Genomic DNA, 23,354 nt, shown 5'->3' on the forward strand with positions numbered 1-23,354 from the left:
TATATTCACACAATCCACACACCATATACAATTTCAACCCGTTTGTCACCTCAACCTGGCAACCTATAACCCAGTTGCGCAGTCTGTGAAAGTTTAACCCGAAAGCGAGTCGATAGACATTGCAGGTGAAGACAGTGTCCCCGCAAAGAAACTGAAGGACAGTTGTAACTTATTTAACTCATATTTTTTCATGTACGGTCAGACTTTCAGGACACATGCACACTTATAACTGTCTCTCTCTAGTGGTTCCTGAGCCAGGTCTGTCTTCAGGAGCTTTAGCCACACTGATTTGTCTCTGTGTGCTGCTCGTTGTGGCTGTAGCTGTAACCGCTGGTGTGTGTTACTATCGCCGCAAGTACTCGAGACTAAAGCGTAAGTATTACAGAGTCAAGTTTCCTACATGATTTACTCAAGTACTTTTCAAGGAGATCATTTAGCACCATAAGAGTGAGAAACTGTTACCGGTGCTCTTTTGAGAGACAAAAACTGGGCAATTACAAACTATTACAATTACAAATTTTCAGATTTTCTTGAAGTTCTGAAATTTAGAGCGGCAAACCACATGAGGTTAATTAGTCAAGTAAACTTAAATTTGAGTAGTTTTACTGATTTTACTGGCAGTTATATCAGTTAAATTTCCGAGAAACAAGCTTTTTATTGTCTTTGTGCAATGAACAGATGAAATGAAGGCAAAAGAAGTGACAGAGGGAGATTCAGTCGCTCTACACACTGGCATAACCGAACTACAGAGATATGATGAAATACTCTGGAGGTTTGGACCTCAAGGCTCTATCATCACTCAAATTTCTGTAAGGACCAACAAGACTTTACCTGGTGATGACGAGAGATTCAGAGACCGACTGCAGCTGAACAGTGAGACTGGAGATCTCACCATCAGAGACGTCAAAATCACACATTCAGGAGATTATCAGCTGAAGCTCATCAGCACCAGAGAGACCAAATCCAAAAGATTCAGGGTTATTCTCTATGGTGAGTAGCTCAATCTTTCATTGGAAACAATATTATTATTGATGCTACTCTAGCTTTCTTGCTTTTAGTGCAGGTTATTAGGGGCCAATCACTGAAGGTGTGTTAGATTTATTTTTAAAGTCAGGATACGGTGTTCACAGCTCATTTTTACTAATGTGATTTCTAGGAGAAACATGATGTTTAACTCTTTCTCTGCCAGCGTGTTGTTAACAGAGACGGGCCCCCATAATACTGTTGGGTCGTCTCTTCACGGGTGTTGAGTCGTCTCTTTAAAGGTGTTGGGTCATCTCTTCACGGGTGTTGAGTCGTCTCTTCACAGGTGTTGGGTCATCTCTTCACAGGTGTTGGGTCATCTCTTCACGGGTGTTGGGTCGTCTCTTCACGGGTGTTGAGTCGTCTCTTCACAGGTGTTGGGTCATTGTAGACTTGGAATTAAAGCCTCTTTTGTTTCCCCGTTATTATTTGATTTACGGGACCGGACACCAGTTTTCCATCAACATAATAACTGGATCCATCAACCCATAACTCTTTGTCTGGGTTTTCAAGAGGGATTGGATTAACTGGACCAAGACTATCTTCTTCTACTTGTTTTTCACACTCATGTGGTATTCCCTCATGTGGTTCCAGCATCATTGTTGCAGGGTTAAGAGGCGTGTCCCTGATGATTTCCACTCTTAAATCCTTGTTCAACAAAGTTGCTTCCCATTTTGCTCTTCTTGCATCAGTTATGGTTTTGATGTTCGTGTTGTTCAACAGTGTCACCATACTGTGTGGAGTGTGCAATATGATAGTTTGTGCTCCTATCAGATTCTCAACAGCATCCACTGCCCATGTGGCACCATCGAGGGCTTGTATACATCGTGGTTGCCCAATCATAGTGACAGGAATCTTTGTGGAAAAGTATCCAACTGGTCTGTATCGATCACCTGGTTTTTGACACAGTACTGCTGAATATGTCTCATCTCCTACCCTGGTCCACAAATGAAAATGCAACCGTCCGTCAGGAAGTCCCAAAGCTGGGGCTGAAGTCAGTTTTTCTTTCATAGAAGTAAACGCTTCCTCAGCTTCCGGTGTCCAGTTTATCTGTTCCACTCCAGGCTTTCCTCCCTTGTACAGGTCGATGAGGGGGCTGGTGATGCTAGCAAAATCAGGTATATACTGACGACAATAGTTGAAAAGTCCCATCACCTTCCGCATTCCTGTAACTGTTAGAAGTTTTGGAAGTTGTCGTAATGCCTCTACACGCTCTGTTGTCATTCTCCTTCCCTCCACAGATATTTCTTGGCCCAAATAGATAACCTTGGATTTGGCCAGCTGTGCTTTGTCGGGGTTAACTTTGAATCCCCCTTTCCTAAGGGCTTGTAGGACAACATTCAGAGCAAATACATGGCTGTTTTCATCTGGGCTTGCAATTAACAAGTCATCAACATATTGGAGGCAGACACTTCCTGATTTCTCAATTTCAGCTTTTTGCTCCGTTAAGAACTGGTCCAAAGCTCTATGAAATACAACAGGAGAAAGATTAAGACCTTGTGGGAGTCTGTTCCAAACATATTGTTTTGCCCCCACTGTAAAGGCTAATTTCTCTTGAGATCTTTTGTCTATAGGTATAGACCAGAAAGCCGACAGTACATCCAGTACCGTAAAAATTTTAGCATTTCCTGGAATATCATTCAGAATGGTGGCAGGATTGGCCACAATAGGATGCGGTTTTGGTGTTACACTGTTAAGTCTTGTGTAATCAATGGTTAGTCGCCATGAGTTATCAGATTTCTTGACAGGCCAGACAGGACTATTAGTGGTAGATGAAGTTTGTCTGATGATTCCTTCAGCTTCCAAGTCTGCCACTATCTCCTCCACGGCTCGTCTTGCTTCAGGTCGGATGGGGTATTGTTTATGAGGGGCATGTATCGGTCCCTCAATAACAATGGGATCAATGTTGGCTTTACCACAATCCAATTTGTGTTTAGCCCAAACATCTGAATATAAACTGCACAGAAGACCCCACACACCGTCTTTTTTCCAGTTCCTGATAATTGGTTTTGCTGTACCAACAGACCTTAGATTACATGTGCGATCTTCGTGTGGTATTATCCCAGCAGTTGTAGCGATTTGACGACTGTCAGTGAATATGATCATGTTTAACAATGGAAGAATGTCCATGCCAATAAGGCTTCCTTGTGAATTCGGCCCAACCCAGAAAGATGTCCATAAGACTTCATCTTCATGTATTTGCAGTGGAACTTGAATACTTTTGCGAAATTTTGTGATACCTCCTCCAACTCCTTCAACTTCCATAGTTTCATCTGTTGTAGGTAGGTTCAGATCTGTTATTGAAATAGCTGCTCCTGTGTCAACCAGGATGTCACATGGGTGGCCCTCTATTAATGCATTGACGAAAAGGCGATTGTCTCTTTTCTTACTAATACAGGGGGCCGCTGATTCCTATTGCGGACGCATAATTCCCTCAATGAGCTGACGGACTTGTGCTTCAGTCCATGTCTTCCCTTGAGGGGTTTCATTATGGTTTTTTGCACTGACCTGTCTAAATGATGGACCTTGACCTTCTGCTCCACCTCCTTTAGCCCAACAATCTATGTTGGAGTGTCCACGCTTTCCACAGTTGCTTCAGAAAATCACCCTATTCTTTGTGTCCTTGTTGTATTGAGCTGTTGCCACTCCTCTTCGATATGGCTTGTTTCCTTCTTCTTTATTTGATCTCATAGCCATCTCTAAGCGGCCAGCCCATTGCATAATTTGGTCAAATGTCTCACCTGGGTTGACTCCAAGTGACAAGGCTTGTTGGTATTTTGCGCTAAGTCCATCCACAAGTGTGTCAGTGAACTGTACATCATCTCTGTCAGGTTGTTTCTTGGCACAAAGAGCCCATCTCTCATAAGCATTCCACTTACGTAGAGCATATTCATCTGGAGATTCATCATCCTTTTGCTTAATCAATGTCACTAATGTGAAAGGAATTTTACCACTGCCCAAGATTTCCTGGATTTCTTTTCGGAACACATCTAATGCTTGCCAAAGACCCAGGGGTCGTCCCTGGCCATCAACCCACAAATATCCATTGGGCGGTTGTTATCGAAGCTGGCAAGCGTTCCCATCTGTCTCTTGGGATTTTAGCTTTCACAATGGTGTGTATGTCTCTTAATGACATTTGATGTGCTTCAATCAATGAGTCTAATTCTCGCCAAAACTCTGTGTTTGGATCTTGTCTCTTCAGAGGAGGCAAGGCTGTGAGAATGGCTTGACGTTCTCCTGGTGTGAATGGTCTCTCTTCTGTCATCATTTCAGATCCTTCCCTTTTAATTACAGGTGAAGAAAATTCAGGACCAATCTTGTCAATTGTGATCATGTCGTCATCTCTTGTCTCATCACCCCAGTCAGAATCATAATTCCGAGCTGGTGTACATCGCAGCATGTCTCTGTTTGGCTGAACTGTTTTAGATCTTGTTATTACCGGAGCTGCTTGTGCAGATCCAATATACATTTTGTCAACTGGACCTCCATTTGATCTCGAAGCTTGAGGCTGTGTCAGAGGTTTAGATGAATTTGTATATTGTTCAGGCAAAATTGGATAAATTGGGTTGTAAGGAGGAGGCGTTACAGTTGTTGCAGATTTCACTGGTGCTTGTGAATATTTCTTTTCAGCTTCAGTTATTATATTTGTCCAATCTGGATCAAATGAATCGTCATTGGTTGTATTTTCTCCATCTGAACATTTAATAGACATACTTTTGTTCAATTTGTTATATGCTTCAATTTGAGGCTTCATTGCTTCAACAAGTGGGACTGGGCACCCATTGATACCGCAACAAATTCCACCTTGTTTCAAAATCCAATGTGCGGCGAGGATTGGGAATACTTTTGACTTGATAGAGTCTTTTTGAGACTCAAGCCAGCTTAACTGTACATCCATAGATGTGTTAATGTCCAGTCCTTTTTTCAAAAACTTAGCTTGCTTTTTCTGTTTTCTTTCTAAGTACCAAGCAGATATTGTTCTGCTGTTAAATCCACTTTCTGCCATTGAAAATTATTTGTCACTCTGTGTCTGTGTGCTCAAACAGCAAGGCTATTTTTGTGAGTGAGTGTGTGTGGGGAGTGAATTCCAAAGGGAGGGGCTCTCTGCTTCCCTCACTCTGCTTTTCTCCCTCCACCTGTTCTAATTTCTCAAAAAACAAAGAAGGGGTTGGAAAAAGAAAAGAAAAAAACAACTCTAATAATTTCTGTTTTCCTTTTTTGTTTGTCTTAACTCAGATCAATTTATATATATATATATATATATATATATATATATATATATATATATGTATTTTAAATATGTATTTTAAAGTTGCTCTCAGATCAGTCTTTTACTCCAAACACTGAACAGCTTTATTGTCAAAATCAGAATGCATGCAATTCTAGCTTCTATTCCATTGATACCCTTCTTCTAAGGGTTCAATCCTCTGCGTATTTACGTTTTAGGGTTTATTTGTAACTGTACTAACTTCAAGCACAGACCCGCCACTGTAAACCGCTATAAATCACTGCTTGTCAAACTATCCTCGTCTTCTTCTGAAACGATTCTTCGTGTATTGGATATATTTTAGAGATAAATCTGCCCTTTATAGCAGTTTCCCAATATTCCAACCACCTTACAAGCTAATTGCTAAATCGCCTTACAGCTATTTCCAAAATTTGACTAAGATGGTCTTTTTTCTAAAAAAGATCCACTTTCTAAAGTTTTTTCAAAAATGAAAAAGACTTCCCCAGCATCATTCAATATTCAGAGGTTTACTGACCAGAGCAACTCAAATAAGCCACATCAAATTATAATTATTTAAATTTTTCTTTTTTTCTGACACATATATTCATTGGCAACACAACTGGTACTTTAAATAACACAGTTCTTTTAAAGCAGTCTCAGTCAATGTCTCAAATCATCAGGCAGACTTAGAATTATTTTTAGAATAGAAAAAGTCTTACCTTGAATGATTGAGACAAATGCCTGAAGATGCAATCCTGTTCTTCGTGACGCCAAATGTAGACTTGGAATTAAAGCCTCTTTTGTTTCCCCGTTATTATTTGATTTACGGGACCGGACACCAGTTATCTTGCCAAGAAAGATTTTATTCTTATATGTCAGGAGAGAAACTTCAAGATGTTGTATTCATGCCAGGTCAATGCGTTTCCGTGTTTCTCTGAGGTAGTACAGTAAGATTGAGCTTTTATACATCACAGAAAGTCTTACAGCTTCCTTGTAAGGTAACAAAACATGTTGCTCTGAGCTTCTTAAAATTAGAACGTATGTCATACGTATACGTTATGTTTAACATGTCACAATTCACTTCCATATTAAGAACTATCCTTGTTGTTTACATCTGTGATACACTCACATCAGTGGAACATGTTACATTGTACACACCCCTTAGCAAAATATAGCTTCCCCCTGTCTGACATATGATCATCTCATGCTTCATGCTATCTATAGTTTTCCTCATGCGTTCAACTCATGCTTTTGAAACTCCATAAGATAATACAACTGATTATGAATATTAATAAAGAATTGGTTTAGAGCACAATAGAGTGAACAAGATGGCCGCCGATGACAGAGCAGCACGGCATGTTATCAAACAAAGGATTAAACCTGAGATTTACACCACTATTGATGGCAAAACTATAGTGGAAGATGAACTGTTAAGCTTCCTTTCTGTCAAATTGAAGACCGTGCCTCAGGATGACATTATCCTGATGGCTGTAAATCATTTTGGATCAGAGTGGATTGAAAACTCCAAGAAGGTCCTGTTTGAACTGTGTCCTGGCACGGGGCAGCGTTGTGTAGCTCACAAAGGGCAACTGAAAGATGTCAACAATGTTAAGAGTTGTCTAAAACTACTGAATGAGGTTGGTGAGAATGTTCCTCGCTTTGTGTCCTATCACTTGGATGATTTACCATCAGTGACTTTTAATAGCCTCGATGTCTCTTGCCTGGTTAGTAAGATTGAACACCTAAGTGTAGAGTTGGTCTCCATGAAAAATACTGTGAGTAAGCAGTCGACTGAATGTGAGAACCTTCGTGGAATAACTACAGACATCAGTAAACGACTGAGTGTGATTGAGCTGCCCAATGCCAGCAAGGGGAATGTTGCTACAATCATGGCCAGGGAGGAGGCCCATCTACATGGACCAAGTCAGAGGGAGCCTGCACCCGGACCCTCGGCGTTGCCCGTCATTGAGGAGACAACTGGCGGGGGGATTGAGGTGGCGATGTCCCCTGCATGGAGCCGTGTATTAAAGCATGGCAAGCGCAAGCAACGTTTTGGAAAACAATCTACTGCTGCAGTACAGAACAAGACTAGTATAAATCCTCCTAGAGAGAAGAAGACCTATGGAATAGTTGGAACTGGTGCAGTGGAGAACATACATGCAGTGACAACTAAGCTGGTGAGTGTGTTTGTGACAAAGCTTGCTCCTGACTTAGACTCAGAGACTCTGGCTAGTTATTTAAAAGAACAACTTTCCAGAAATGTGACTTGTCAGAAGATTGGCACTGAGTATACTCGCTACAGCTCTTTCAAAGTTACAGCTGAATGCAAGGAAGTAGCAGAGATGTATGCGCCGCAGTTGTGGCCAGAAGGGACCTATGTAAGGCGCTTCTATGAGAATCGCAAGCCTAGGGCTGCGGTAGGTGCAGGTATTAAAGCACCACTTGATGTAGAGATGAGTGCGCCTGAACCAAGGGCGTCCCATGCATGTTAAACAATGATAAACTGCTATGAGAGTTGTGTCTTATAACTCCCGTGGTCTGCAGCTTGGACAGGATGCTGGAGCGAGAGCCCAACGCAATGTTATTGACAAGCTCTTTGAGAATGCTGATGTGGTGTGTTTGCAAGAGACTTTTTTAGCTATTCAAGATCTGGATAAACTCAACACTGTGAATAATGATTTCCATGGGGCAGGGGAATCCACGACAGACCTAAACACCAGAATTCTGCGTGGTAGGATCCCAGGAGGTGTGGCCATATTCTGGCACAAGGAACTTGACCCTTTGGTCACTGTGATCAGGTTAGATGTGGACTGGTGCATAGGAATCAAGGTAGTGCATAATAAGAATGTTTTTATAATCTTAAATGTATACACTCCATATGAATGTCACAAAAATGAAAATGAGTACTTGAATAAGCTTGCTTATATAGGGTCTTACATAAGGGAAAGTGAATATGCATCCATATTTGTCTTGGGGGATCTGAATGCTGATATATCAGATACTAATTCACTTTTTGGTCAACACTTGACACAATTCTGCAAAGATAACAAGATTATGATGTCCACTAAGGAATTACTGCCAGCTGATAGTTATACACATGTGAGTGAAGCTTGGCATACTACATCCTGGTTGGACCATTGTATATCTACAGCTGATGCACATGATTGTATAAAGGAGGCTGAGATCCTATATGGTTTGGCCACAGCAGACCATATTCCTGTCTCTATGTTCATAAATATTGAGGGTCTACCTGAGCTTGTCTATAGTGACAGCCATAAATCGGGTGAGATACTGGATTGGGCAAGGCTCACAGAAGACGACCTGCAATATTACAAGTTACTGACTGATGTGCACTTGAGAAATATTGAGTTACCTGTTGATGCAATTATGTGTGTGGATAGCAGCTGTAAGAATGTAAGTCACAATAATGACCTATGTGTAATGTATGATAGAATTGTGAACTGTTTAGTTGATGGAAGTGAACCACTAAGAAGCAAAGTGGTGAAACAACATATTGTAAGACCAGGGTGGAATGACTATGTCCATGATGTTCATATGGAGGCAAGAGGTGCATTTAGAAGATGGGTCTTAGCAGGCAAACCTAGGCATGGCCCAATCTGTGAGCACAAGGTATGGTCTAATGCTAGGTTCAAATATGCTGTGCGTTTTATAAAAAGAAATGAGCAGACTATGAGGGCGAACTCTATGGCGAGAAAGTTACAAACTAATAATGTTTATGAGTTCTGGAAGGAGGTGAAAGTGGTAAACAACAGCAAAATGCCACTGCCTTCTAGTATTGATGGCATTTCTGAACCTGAAAACATTGCAGAGCTATGGAGGAGACACTATGAGAACATTTTTAACTGTGTGAAGAGCGATGTGTTTAACATAGGAGAGATGCCTCACAGTGATGGTGAAGTCATCAGGCCGGAGGAAGTATGTTATGCTATTGACAAACTTAAAATGAACAAAGCCTGTGGGCAGGATAGAATAACAGCAGAACATCTGAAATACGCTAGTCAAAGTATTTCAGTTTTACTTGCTCTATGCTTTTCTGGGTTAATGAAGCATGGCGTACTTCCTGGATCCATGTTATCTGTCTTGCTAGTGCCTGTAGTTAAAAATAAGACTGGTAAATTAACTAGTATAGATAACTATAGACCTATTGCACTTGCAAGTACACTATCTAAGGTACTAGAGGGGATCCTTATGGATAGGCTTGCAGAATACATAGCGTCAACAGATAATCAGTTTGGTTTTAAGAACAAGCATGGAACTGATCTGTGTATTTATGCACTTAAAGAAATTGTTCATAGGTACAGATCTCGCAATAGCACAGTCTTCATGTGTTTCCTGGATGCGTCAAAGGCTTTTGATCGTATCAATCATGGGAAACTGTTTGGTAAACTACATGAGCGTGGTGTCCCCTCTTACCTCATTAGGATACTGCAGTTTTGGTATTCTCACCAAACTATGCAAGTCAGGTGGGGGATGAGTTTGTCAACACCTTTCTATGTCTCCAATGGAGTACGGCAGGGCGGAATTCTGTCTCCGCTGCTATTCAATCTGTACATGGATAATTTATCTAGGGAGCTAAAGGGCTGTAGAACTGGCTGCTTGGTGGGGGATAGTCTCATTAATCATATGCTTTATGCTGATGATTTGGTGGTACTGTCTCCCTCCAGTGCTGGCCTGCAGCAACTTCTTAGAATATGCTCTCAATATGGACTAAAGTTTGATATCAAATTTAACTCAATGAAGAGTGTGGTACTGATCGCTAGAACCAAGGAGGATATGAAGTGTGTCTATCCTTCTTTCTTATTGGCAGGTGAACCACTAGAGGTTGTAAAGAGAGTTAAATATCTGGGACATGTGATAAGAGATGACCTTTGTGATGATGATGATGTACAGCGTCAGTGTGGAAAACTATATGGGCAGGCAAACATGCTGGCACGCAAATTCCACATGTGCACTCCTGATGTTAAAATCTCACTCTTCAAAACCTATTGCACTCCACTGTATACTGCCCACCTGTGGTGTAATTTTAGTCAGTCGAAAATGAAAAAACTTCAAGTGGCTTATAATGATGCACTGAGAATTGTGCTTAAAATTCCTAGGTGGAGTAGTGCCAGTGAAATGTTTGTGTCTAACAATGTGCCCACTTTTAACGCTGTTTTGAGAAATTTTATGTATAGATTCATGTGCAGACTGACAGGGTCTAAGAATATGATCATTGTGGCCATAACTGATGTTTCTAAGAGTGACACAAGGTATACATCTTGCTTTTGGAAACATTGGACCCGAAGCCTGTATGTGTTTTATAAATGATGCCTCATCCGCATCATTTTTAATTGTTTTGTATTGTTTTTTACATCTGTACTGTGTTGTCTCTATGGACCTCTGTGTCTTGAATAAAAGTTGATTGATTGAATAATAATACAGATACATAATATTTAATAATGAAATAATATTAAAAGATGAAATTTTGAATCTTCAGTCATGTCGTCACGGGTGTTGAGTCGTCTCTTCACAGGTGTTGGGTCGTCTCTTCACAGGTGTTGGGTCGTCTCTTCACAGGTGTTGGGTCGTCTCTTCACGGGTGTTGAGTCGTCTCTTCACAGGTGTTGGGTCATCTCTTCACGGGTGTTGAGTCGTCTCTTCACAGGTGTTGGGTCATCTCTTCACGGGTGTTGGGTCGTCCCTTCACGGGTGTTGGGTCTTCTCTTCACGGGTGTTGGGTCGTCTCTTCACGGGTGTTGAGTCGTCTCTTCACGGGTGTTGGGTCGTCTCTTCACGGGTGTTGAGTCGTCTCTTCACAGGTGTTGGGTCATCTCTTCACGGGTGTTGGGTCGTCCCTTCACATGTGTTGGGTCTTCTCTTCACAGGTGTTGGGTCTTCTCTTCACGGGTGTTGGGTCATCTCTTCACAGGTGTTGGGTCTTCTCTTCACGGGTGTTGGGTCATCTCTTCACAGGTGTTGGGTCATCTCTTCACGGGTGTTGGGTCGTCTCTTCACAGGTGTTGAGTCATCTCTTCACAGGTGTTGGGTCATCTCTTCACGGGTGTTGGGTCGTCTCTTCACAGGTGTTGGGTCATCTCTTCACGGGTGTTGGGTCGTCTCTTCACGTGTGTTGTGTAATCTCTTCACGTGTGTTGGGTAATCTCTTCACAGGTGTTAGGTCGTCTCTTCACGTGTGTTGGGTAATCTCTTCACATGTGTTGTGTCATCTCTTCAAGGGTGTTGGGTCGTCTCTTCACAGCACTTAGTGGGGAAGTGTAGTGTCATAAATCAGTGGTTCCAAATCATGTTTCAATCAAACACACCTGATTCAGCACATCAGCTCATTAGTAGAAAATCCAAGACCTGAAATGGGTGTGTCAGACAATATGCAGTGCTGGATCTTTGTAAAGATCATCAATTATTAACTTAGTTTCATTTCCACCACTTCACTCGTATTTGTTCTCATGTTCATGTTTTGTGTGCTCATGCAGTGGACTCACTACGATTCTCCGAGGGAGAAAACGTCACTCTAGACACCGGTGTAAGTGAACTACATAGGGATCATCAGGTCCTCTGGAGGTTTGGATCTGAAGACACCATTATAGCTCAAAGAGATGGAGACACCAATCAGCTCTCATTTAATGATGTTGATGACGGGAGATTCGGAAGCAGACTGGAGATGGATGATCAGACTGGATCTCTCAGTATCATAAACACCAAAAGCACAGACTCTGGAGTTTATCACCTACAAATCAGCAGCAGAAATAATGTCTGGTATAAGAAGTTTAGAGTTACAGTATGGTGTGAGTAGCTTGAGTTTTAATGAAATGATGATGTTAATACCCCTTATATTCAGTATTCAGTGCTCTTATGATAATATTTTTCTATATTTTTCTGTTGCATGTTTTGGCGTGACATGAAGTGGATACACTAAAAGTGACAGCGGGAGAATCTGTCACTCTAAACACTGATATCCCTGAACTAGAGGAAGACAGTAAGATCCTGTGGACACATGGAGATAATGACACCTGCATTGCTGAAATCAACAGAGCCACCAGTAAGATCTCATTGTATCGTGGTAATGATGTGCGATTCAGAGACAGGCTTCAGCTGGATCATCAGACCGGATCTCTGACCATCTGGAACATCAGCATCGCACATTCTGATGTTTATAAACTACAGATCAGCAGCCGCACAGGGAACCGGTGCAAGAGATTCGTGATTATTGCAGACGGTCAGTATCTCATGTTTTAACGTAATAATAAGTTGTTTAGATTTACAAAACTACAATTTATAGATGCTTTGAATTGAACTAACCCTCGAAGGGTTATCTACATGTGTTTCACTTGATCTTATGAGCACATTTCTCTTCTGAATGGTTGTGTGACATGAAGAAATCAAAGTGCGAGAGATGGAGGGAGATCGTGCCGAACTAAACACTGATGTTCGTGAACTACAGAGAGATGCTCTGATACTCTGGATGTTTGGCCCCGAAGACAATCTTATAGCTAAAGCTGATATGGAGAACAATAAAATGTCAACATATGATGGTGTTAATGGCAGATTCAGGGACAGACTGGAGCTGGACCGTCAGACTGGATCTCTCACCATCACAAACATCACAAACACTGACTGTGGACTTTATAAACTCAAGATCATTAGCAGCAGCGAGACCAAATACAAGCGATTCAAAGTTACTATTCGTGGTGAGTAGCACAAGTTATTGATTATTATAATGATCTTATTTAGATCAGATCTCTGTGTAGATGCTATAAAAGGCACACAGAGTAGTTAAATATAAAATGTGCAAGTAATAAATGCCTTAGTTAAAATGTTTAGTAAAAATTATATAATAAAAATGATTCAGTTTAAAGACAGAAGTCCTACATCCATGCCCCAGTATTAAAAAGCAAACATATATAGGATAAACACCCTTTATTAAAAAGACTTATATTTGGCTAAAATGTATCTTTTGATGACATTTACACTCTGTATGGCAGTGTATTGTACATAAACAGTAACACACTCTATGCAGTTGCAACATCAACAGTCATTACTGTCTTTTCACCGTCTGTGATTCTTTCTGTTTTCTTACAGGGAACAGAGGGACAGAGATCAACAGAGAAGATACTGAGGGATCCCTTCAGAGAGAAGACTCAGAGGGAATACACTTGCTTCCAATGAACAGCAGCAGAAGTGTTTGACAGATTAATCTTATTCCCATTTAAAATGAATAAAAAAAAACAATTTTTTTATTGTATAAACCACTAACATCCACCCCACAAACAGACACTCAAGCCCTACTTTAACAATCTAAGCTCAAAGCGCAGGGCGCAAGTGCACTTAGGACGTCCGAATCGACTTTTGCTAGTTTAACGATGAGTAAAATGGTCGGCGCTCCCGGTGCATGGTCTAAAAGGGTTGATATGTAGTTATTCCACTAGTATTCCTCACCTGATGTATGTGAAGACATGAAAAGCAGGCTAATTTGCACGTTTAACTAGTGGCGGCTGGTGCTAAGATTTTTTGGGGTGGCGTAACAAACTGAAAATCACACCGTCAGCAGCGAAGGATTGAATATAACTGTTAAATAGACATTTGACAGGTGATATAACCGTCCTTAGCTACAAAAACAGTTGCAATTCGTCTGTTAAAGCGTGTAATAAGGTACCACTAAATGTATCATCTATTATTGTTTTGTGTGTGCGTGGCTCAGGGAGGACGGCATCCTAGCTATCTATTGGCAGCCATCACTGTGTTTAACCTTGAGGTCAGAACATGTTTATGTGTCTCTAAAGGCAAACAGTGTGTCAGATACTTGAACACTCTCCTCATGAGGGTAGGCTAGATTTTCCAGTATTTTCATGACTCTTTTATTGCCAAAACATATATATATCTACAACAGTAAATCTCTTGTCTTCCATGTTATTCTCCTACGCTGTTGATGTAGTCCGGAGAACGCAGCCTCACTATTGGCCGACGCTGGTCACATGAGCACCGCTGTCTAATGTCCTTTCGAAAAATCCTCCACATTTGTTGGTTTTCCAGCATATTTTGCATATTTGAACCTTTTCCAAAAGTGACTGTATGATGTTGAGATCTATCTATTCACACCGAGGACAACTAAGGGACACAACTATAACAAAGTGTGAAAACATTCAATGATGTTCTAGAAGGAAACATGATGCATTAAGAACCAAGGTGTGTCAACTTTTTTAAAACAATGGTAAGGGTAAATTGTACTTATTTTGCCTTCAGGGAGACATGAAAGTATATCCGGCAGATTGGGAAGGGCAGTATTAATTGAAAAAATATGTCCTGCCCCTGATATGTCTGCAATAATGAATGTACTGTCTTTGCAGTGCCCTTTACAAGTATATTCATGCTTCAATTTGGTTTTTAATTAGTGTACATTTTTTAGGGTTTCATTTTTATTCATTTTGTTTATTCAGTTTTGCTTAAAGTGTCTCATGTTTTTGCAAAATATTTAAAACCTTTTTCTCAATGTAATTGTTCAGTTGAATGTTGCAGTTCTGCTGAAAATATTTGAGGTCCTGAAAAATAAAAATAAGTTTTGTTAATGCGTTGCTGAGTTTGTGGCTTTATTGACAACTAGTTTTGATAAGCTAATATGACGCATTTTTATGTTGAAGGCCAGTAGCATTTAAAATGTATGCGTACGCTAATTTATAGAGGTTTATTAAGAGATGAGTGTCCGTTTACGGAGATGCAACTGATTGTCCCCTTGAATTTGTGAAGATTTTACATTGCGTGCACAAGAAGATACAGGGATTTACCGGTGAGGGAGTGAACATTTCCATCCATGTTCAGGGGTTCATCGTGTTGGTGAACGTACTGAGAAAAGTTTGTTTTGATCATTAAAAGCAATTTATGAAAATTGTGTGTTTTTCTATGGCTTCTAAGACGAGAGCCAGAGCCCAGCCCTCCAGCACCGCGGAGATATCACTTGAGAGAAATAAACTCGCAATTATGACTTTGCAAGTTTATATCTCGCTGACACCTATTATTAGTCTTTTTGTGATTTATTCCGAGTTATAAAGTCCAATTCAAAGGAAAAAATACTTACTCAAATACCCCACAATTCTGACTTTATAACATGCAATTCTAATAAAAGGTTTCAGAAGGTGTAACTCGCAATTCTGAGGAAAAAAGTTATTATTTTTTCCCTTAAAATTGGACTTTATAACTAGCAATTGCAACTTTATATCATGCAATTCTTGTAAAAAGTCAGTAATGAAGTAAACTTGCAATTATGAGAAAAAAAAGAGTCAGAATTGTGAGACAATTACTCATGTTTTTATTATCTGCTTTAGCATTGAATCGCAGCCCTCTGAATCGTAATCGAATCGAATCGTGAGGTGCCTACAGATTCCCACTCCTAAGAAAAACGTTTGTTCATAACTTTGAGAGAAACTTGACAGAACATAGCTAAAGTAATGAGAACGTTCCCTGTTAGCAGGGTTAGCATGTGCTCAGCTTTTAGCATGCGCTTGCCACGAGTTCTCTTCATTTCCGCCCTTCTTCGGCTCTTTGAGATGCTTTCCGTAAACCGTTTCCTCTTTCTACTTTGAATTACTTTTAAAATCACTTAAATTACACTTAAGTTGTTTCTGACTTCACAGTGTGACTACAACATGGTAATTGATTAAAGATAATTACATTTTCAACAACCAGTATCCCTGATCACATTGCAGAGTTCCAAACCCTATATTGGTTATGCATATTGTTTATCAGACATATAACCATAACAATAATACAATAAAAATCAATATGAAATCTCTGAGGGCAGAAGCTTAACTTCATTAGTGTATGCTCTTATAATGTCAATAAGAGAGTTTTCAAGAATAGTATGTTTTTAAAAAGATAAAGAATAAATGACAAAAATAACAATACAACTGCTTTTTTCTCATATTTATGAGAGCATGTACAGCACAAATGTCCTCTTCAGCAAAGTGCCCAGAGAATTAATGTTCATACAATCTTTAGGAAGCGAGACAGACGGAGAAGGTGAAAGGAATGATGGAGAATGTGAGAGAAAGGGAAAATAAGAGGAGGTTGAGTACGCTTCCGAAGTTGGAGTTGGATGTTGGCATGAATTCAACAAATCCAGGTGGGTTGCTGCTCATGTAAGACTTGATCCAGTCCTGGTACTGAGAAACTCGGGTGTACCCTACAGGATATTTGGGGTCATCACATCCTCTACTAAAACTCACAATGCCGGACTCAATCCACAGGGAGCCGTTCCTACTGACCATTGGACCTCCAGTGTCGATCTGTATTGACAAACATTCAACATTTATATCTCTGACAATATACAGTGAACAACTGTTCCAGACACAAGTATGCAATCGTATAGCCCAATGGTAACAGTGTGCCGGCTATGTTGGACACATATGTGCACTGAGGGGTGTTCATTTAACACTGGGGATTTAGCTGTGTGTGTCCACCAAAAACTCTTCCTCTTCTCAACATGGACCGCGTGTTTCCGGGTCAGGGTTTATGTACATTTTAGAGTTCATGATGTCACTAACCCAGTGTCGTTTTGTAAATTGCTTTGGATTAAAACAAAGGTTGAAATGAATGACTGGTATCTTACCGGACATATATTTTTCGCTCCCCGATCTAACAATCCAGCACAAATCGTATTGCTTGTGATAATCGGTCCAAAAGCATTATAACAGTCACTGTAGCTCACAATTGAGATCATCCTCTCCTGCAGTTTATCAAAAAGCTGGCCTGTGATACAGATCAGAGGACAAATTTCATGGCTTTTAAAAACCATTTCTAGGTACATTGTTGACGTTTTCAGTATTGTTTGTATTCAGTTAACTGGCAAGCTTTGTTCACTCACCGGTGCCCCATCCAGTGGCCCAGCTCTCTGTACCTGTAGGAAATACACTACCAGCTGCCGCCAGACAGACAGGCTTAATGTAATCAGAGAAAGTCACAGAAGAGGAGAGCTGGACCAGCGCTATGTTGTTGTCAACCATGGAAAAGTTATAGTTAGGATGTCTGATGATTCGACTCGCTGTCCTGGATGTCTCATTAGGGTTTGAGCCGGACTGGCTCAGACGCCCGAAGTACATCACAATATGAGATTCATTCAAACTGTAAATAGATAAAGTATGCTTTAATACCACTTTTAACAATTTACAAATGTATCTTAAGTGTTAAACCTCATACCCCAGGAAGCAATAAGCTGCAGATAAAACCCAGTCTTTAGTGATTAGAGTCCCGCCGCAGTTATGGTGAAGGCCTAAGATATGAATGCTGACTTGCCACGGCCAAGCCCCCGCCGTCGCATTCTCCCCTCCGACAACCCTGCCGTTGAGGGGGGCTCTTCCACATACTGATGAGAGAGATCAATATATGAGATTTGCTTGTTAAAATGCCTCACAAACATAGAAGACACATTCTGAGTTTTCTGGTCATTATTACAACTTACCATCTAACTGGCACAGGGAACCTGTGTGGGTAGACAAAGACAAAGTAAGTAGAGAACCATTTGGACAGAGCTGATAAACTGGTTTGTGTAGCCCACAATCACTGTTTCTGTCATGGAAAGATCAACGGGATCCAAAAGCAAATGCAATCAATGAGAGTATTAAACGTACAAAATAAACTCAGAAACACTGTAGAGAGGCGGTCAGATGTTGCAGACTGCTGGTGGTAGCTGACAGGCTTTGGCAGTGAGGAACGGGTAATCCAACATGAACAAGAGGCAAAACAAAACTGGAACAGCAACTAGACATGGCAAGAGAAAATGGCTTACATGAACCAAATAAACGGAGCCACTCCTATTTAATAAGAAAAAGAATACAATTTGCCCCTGGAAGACAAGCTACCTTGGAACAATGACGCCATTGGATGACGTCGGACCGTAAACTCTCAGGCACAAACAACAAGGTGCGAGACAAAGCATCAGGCTTGATGTTTTTAGAGCCCGGACGGTAAGAAATGGAAAAATTAAAACGACCGAAAAATAGAGCTCACCGGGCCTGCCTAGAGTTTAAATGTTTGGCAGATTGGATGTAGGGGAGAGCGGGGCACAACCTAACGCATTTTGGTTTTGGCTCAATTATTAAAAAAATTATTAAGTTAGATTCAACTTTTTTTTACACAAGCAACATACACATCTCTGCTACAAATGAACACTTAAAGTTTTTTTCTAGGACCTACCATTTTCGTACTGTTGCACTGAAAGTGACAGAAGTGCAAATGTTACAACTTACCCCATATGCGGGGTTAATTGTAACAGACAGAGGGGTTAGTTGTAACACTTGTGTGTAACACACATAATTCAGTACTATTTTATTTGTATAGTTTGATATTGTTTGTGCATCTGTATAGATAGATATCCATACATCCATCCCTCATCCAATCATCCTTCTATTATGGATCAATATCATGGATAGAGACCTTACAGTCTATGATAGAGACATAGAAAAGGGCAGCACAGTTTTGCAATAAATAAATAAATAAATAATCAAATTGTAATTGCAATTGAATTAGATTTGTGTGTGGCAGTTGCATGTAAAATTATTATTATTGATTATAATAACAGTAATAATAATACAAATGAGCTTAAAAAATTTAAAGGGTTTATTGCATTAAAAACAGGCCATATTTTTAATAAATAAACAAGTGATCAATGCATGGTAAAATAAATTTTAAACATTTTAAATTCCAACATTGTTTGTAAAAGTCCAACAACGTTAAATATATAAATAAATACTCAAACCTGAAAAGTTGTGTGGCTCCCTGTTTTCATTTGATTATCATTGTACACTTGGCGGCTTAGTTGTAACACTGTGCTACAACTAACCCCGCTGTGTAAAGCATATTTTAAGCCTAGCTAACAGTTGCTAGGGGTTGCTGACATGTTTCAAAACGGTGCTATGTTTTAGCAAACAAGACAGTGATTAAGGCAATATAAAGTTAGATTTGAAAACGTACACACCCAACTCAGAAACCGAAAAAAACCTATGATGAAAAAATTTACTTGCATGGTGTCAAAACACTCTTTGTCCAGTATCTTCACGAAATATTATCAAAACTTTCCACAAATTCGCGGGAGACCGTCTTCTGGCAGCGAGAGAAAAAGAGCGGAAACACAACCGGCTTGATCCTGACTAACTATGTAAAAGGTCCGTGTTACATTTAACCCCGCGTTAGGTTGTGCCCCGCGCTCCCCTACTCAAGGTTCTTGTGATTAGACCAGCATTTCTTCGCGTTGACAAAAAGCCCATTCTCTAGTTTTTTCCTCTGAAGCACTGAAGCCTTGCTGAATGTGTTCTTGGAGAACAATATGTCGTCCAGGTAGACATAAATGAACTTATCGTCCATATCTCTCAACACTTGAAGAGTAGATGGAAGACTGCGGGAGCCTTGGATAGCCCTAACGGCATGACCAAATATACAAAATATCCCCCTCCCTAATGCGCACCAAATGATATGAGTTGTGAAGGTCCAACTTTGTGAAAAAGGAGACACTCCAAAGCTGAAGACATCAGCGGCAAAGAATAAGTATTCTTAACATTAATGTTGTTCACTCCTGTTGGTCAATGCAAGGAAGCATCCTTTTTCTCCACGGCAATTCCAGCAGGTAATCTAACATGAACGAGGGGCAAAACAAAACTGGAACAGGAACTACACACAGGACAGCAAGAGCAGATGGCACACATGAAGCAAACAACGATCTGACAAAGACTGACTGCAACACAAGGGTAGATATAGCGAGAGATAATGAGTGTCAGGTGAGGTTGCCCTGATTGATTCTTCAGCGTAATGAGTTGCCTAGCAATGCTGATAGACAATCAGGACATAGACATCTGCTGTATTTCCTTCTTAACCCTTTAGGCGCCAGAGGTTTTTTCCTAAAACGTTCGATTTTGACATCTTAATTTCAAAAGGCTATATCTTAAAAGTGATAAAAGATAGAGACTTCCTGTAAATGAGAGAAATATTAAGGATGACCCAAAGTTTATGTAGGGATTACATTTTCCCATCTAATTTGCATATTATGACATCATATGGTGGCGGCAATCTTGGATTATAGAATTTTCATAAAATGCAGCACTTCTTTCCTCCCAAAATGTCCATCACCTTCTGTGTGCTATATTGCACAATACTGAATGCTCAGGTATATAGTAAGTAGTAAACAAACTGTGTAAATCATTACTAATAAATGGTAGAAACAAACCGAATGCATGTAGTGGTTGGCCTTTTGCTGTAGAGATTTTCCATTTACTACATACAGTAGACACTCTGATTCCATGTATGGGGCACATATATATTATTCATATGACATGCAAACACAAGTAGACAAGACCTGTTTAGTTCAAACGCTCACTCGCACAGATCATGAGTGAGATGATACGAGCAGCGCGGCCAGATCTGCCTCGAGTGTGCACAGCTCGGACTACTGTCATTGTCATTGCGACTCCCCACCCTGCCTCCACGTTGTCTCCTAACTGTCCTATGAATACTTCGACCTCGTCTAACATACCCAGTGGTATTAGACAAAGTCTCCACCACAATACTGTCGCCGCGATTGCGGAGAGGATCTGATGAAATGGCTCACTCGCACACTGACGATCTCCGCTTTTGTTTGTGCTGATTCAATGCGCTCTAACTCGAACATTTTGTATAGAGGCATGACGTTTTTTTGATTCGGGGATGAAGTATGACATGTCTGCCATCCAGTGGATGGGAGGTCGAACGAAATTAGACACCCAATTTGACAAAATCGGCCGTTTTATTCAGTGCCGCATCTTGTCGAGTAAACTCGACCGTGGCGCCTAGAGGGTTAATAAGTTTAATTCTTAATTCAGTAGTTTTAAGTAATGTTTGTAGATAGTAAACGTATAGTATTTGATATTGTATATGTGTAGATTGTTAATTACTTGTCGTTCGTCACATTTATCGTGCCACTTAATGATGCAGCAAATATAATGACCTTTCACCTACTTTCATTCCGTCCACTCCACTACACAGTACTACAATAATGTTATTTCAGTACGTTATATCGTTTGAGAATATGATTGTTTCTTGCCAATTGTGAAAAGTTATTGTGATTACTGTCAACTCATTGTTATCTTTGTTATTTACAGCCCACATCTAGGGAAGCGCGGGGCACAACGTGAAAAATTAACTTAAGTAAGAAATGTACTATGGTTAAATAAATGTTCAGTGATATCTTACAAAGATTTCTGAATTTTGGCGCAATTTTTTCTCTATATAGTGTTGAAATGACAATTAGTAAATACACCAAGTTTCGTCATGCTGGCATGTGTGGAAGTATTTAAAACAAGTGTGTTACAACTAGCCCCGCGTTATCTCTATTTTTTGTGTTTATTTAAAATTAGACAAATCTGATATTATTTTAATCTTCAATCTGTTGTTTAACAGTTGATATAGTTCTTTAATGCTTCGCTAACTATAGCAGAAGACACTAGCAGGGTTTAAACCCCGGTTGTGCAGTTGGGGCATGTTGTCACACTGCGTTACAATGAGCCCCTATTAGAAATATGTTATTATTTATGAATTCTATTGAGAAAACATGAGAAACATGTAAATAAAGACTGTGTTACATGTATGTCCTGTGTTTCCCCCTGTTTAGTATTTTTGGTTTAGTCCTGTGTTATTTTTCCCGCTCCTCGTTTGTGTTCAGTTCCTTCACCTGTGTCTAGTTAATTTGCCCCAGCTGTGTCTTGTTCCCTTGATCCGTTCTCTGTGTATGTAAACCCTGTGTTCTCCCTCACTCCTTGTCGGTTCTCGTTTGTGTATGGTACGTTTGTATTTGGTGTGGTTATGTTTCCTGGATTCCTGTTTTGAGTTATATTTGTAGACTTGGAATTAAGCCTTTTCCCCGTTATTATTTAATTCACGGGACCAGACACCAGTTATCTTGCCAAGAAAGATTTTTATTCTTATATGTCAGGAGAGAAACTCTGAGAAGATGTTATATTCATGCCAGGTCTATGCGTTTCGTGTTTCTCCTTCCTCTCACCCAGTCATGCCTCCATGTTTCTCTGCTGTAGTACAGTAAGATTGAGTTTTTATACATCACAGAGAGTCTTACAGCTTCCTTGTAAGGTAACAAAACATATTGCTTATGCTTAAAATGAAATGTATATGCACATGGTACAATCCACTTTCCAGATTAAGAAACTATTTCTCAGTGTATACATTAGTGGTATACAAATGGTACATTTGCATCAGTTGAAACATTCATTTTCTTGCAAAGAGCATACCAACTGTACACATTTGAAGTATATTCATCATTGGAACTCTCTGCTAAGTGAACATTACATACCTCTAAGCAGAATACATAATCCTCCCAGCTACCCTCCTTGTGTCTAAAATATGTTCCTTAAACACATGTGTCCATGCAATCTATAGTCTACTCATGCATTTTAAACTTCATAAGATAATACAACTTATTATGAATACTAAATAAAGAATAATAATACAGATACATAATATTAATTAATGAAATTATATTCAAAGATGAAATTTTAGTCTTCATCTCCCTCCACTGGAACTACGGCCGTCAGTTCCACACCATCATCCCCAGGTGGCCAACCTATTGAAGTGATAGTGAGGAGAAGAAATAGCAGACCAAGAAATAGACAAAGGATAGAAGAATAGAAACAGAAAGGAAAACGAAAAACCCAACCCATGTTATGTCCCCGCATGCTATGTGTAATTTAACGTCTATGTGTAAGCATTTAAAATGAACCCCAATCATCTAAGAAAAGAAAAACTAATAAATCTTCTGCCCGTGCCTGAACTCGTTAAGTAATTAACTCCTTCAGTTCCGTGCTAAAATAATAAACAAAAATAAATGTTGATGTTAAAGGATCCTATCCCTTAGGGTTGTAAATCAGTAAGCGGGTGTTCATTGTTTGTGAGGTTGTGTTTCGTAGTGTAGAATGTGTAAAATCTCCTATTTCACTCCGTATATCCCATTCTCGGTTCTATCCTTTTGGTTAATAATATTCAACTTAACAGGTTTGGTACTCTTCCTTCTAGTAACACATATGATGAGTTGTATTGTTAACAGAAACAGCAAAACACC

General features: G+C 40.0%; 1 protein-coding gene across 1 annotated transcript; it reads left to right on the forward strand.

The window, feature by feature from the left end:
* Nucleotides 1-205: 205 nt before the first annotated feature.
* LOC130102568 (uncharacterized) lies at nucleotides 206-13,539 on the forward strand. Its single transcript, XM_056268522.1, has 6 exons — nucleotides 206-372; nucleotides 679-990; nucleotides 11,743-12,054; nucleotides 12,174-12,485; nucleotides 12,646-12,957; nucleotides 13,349-13,539. Exons 1-6 carry the CDS (start codon nucleotides 216-218, stop codon nucleotides 13,453-13,455), a joined length of 1,512 nt encoding a protein of 503 aa, XP_056124497.1. The 5' UTR covers nucleotides 206-215; the 3' UTR covers nucleotides 13,456-13,539.
* Nucleotides 13,540-23,354: the final 9,815 nt, after the last annotated feature.

Source organism: Rhinichthys klamathensis, unplaced genomic scaffold (assembly GCF_029890125.1).
Source record: "Rhinichthys klamathensis goyatoka isolate OS25496 unplaced genomic scaffold, OSU_Roscu_1.1 h1tg000274l_1, whole genome shotgun sequence".
NCBI classification, from domain to species: Eukaryota; Metazoa; Chordata; class Actinopteri; order Cypriniformes; family Leuciscidae; genus Rhinichthys; species Rhinichthys klamathensis.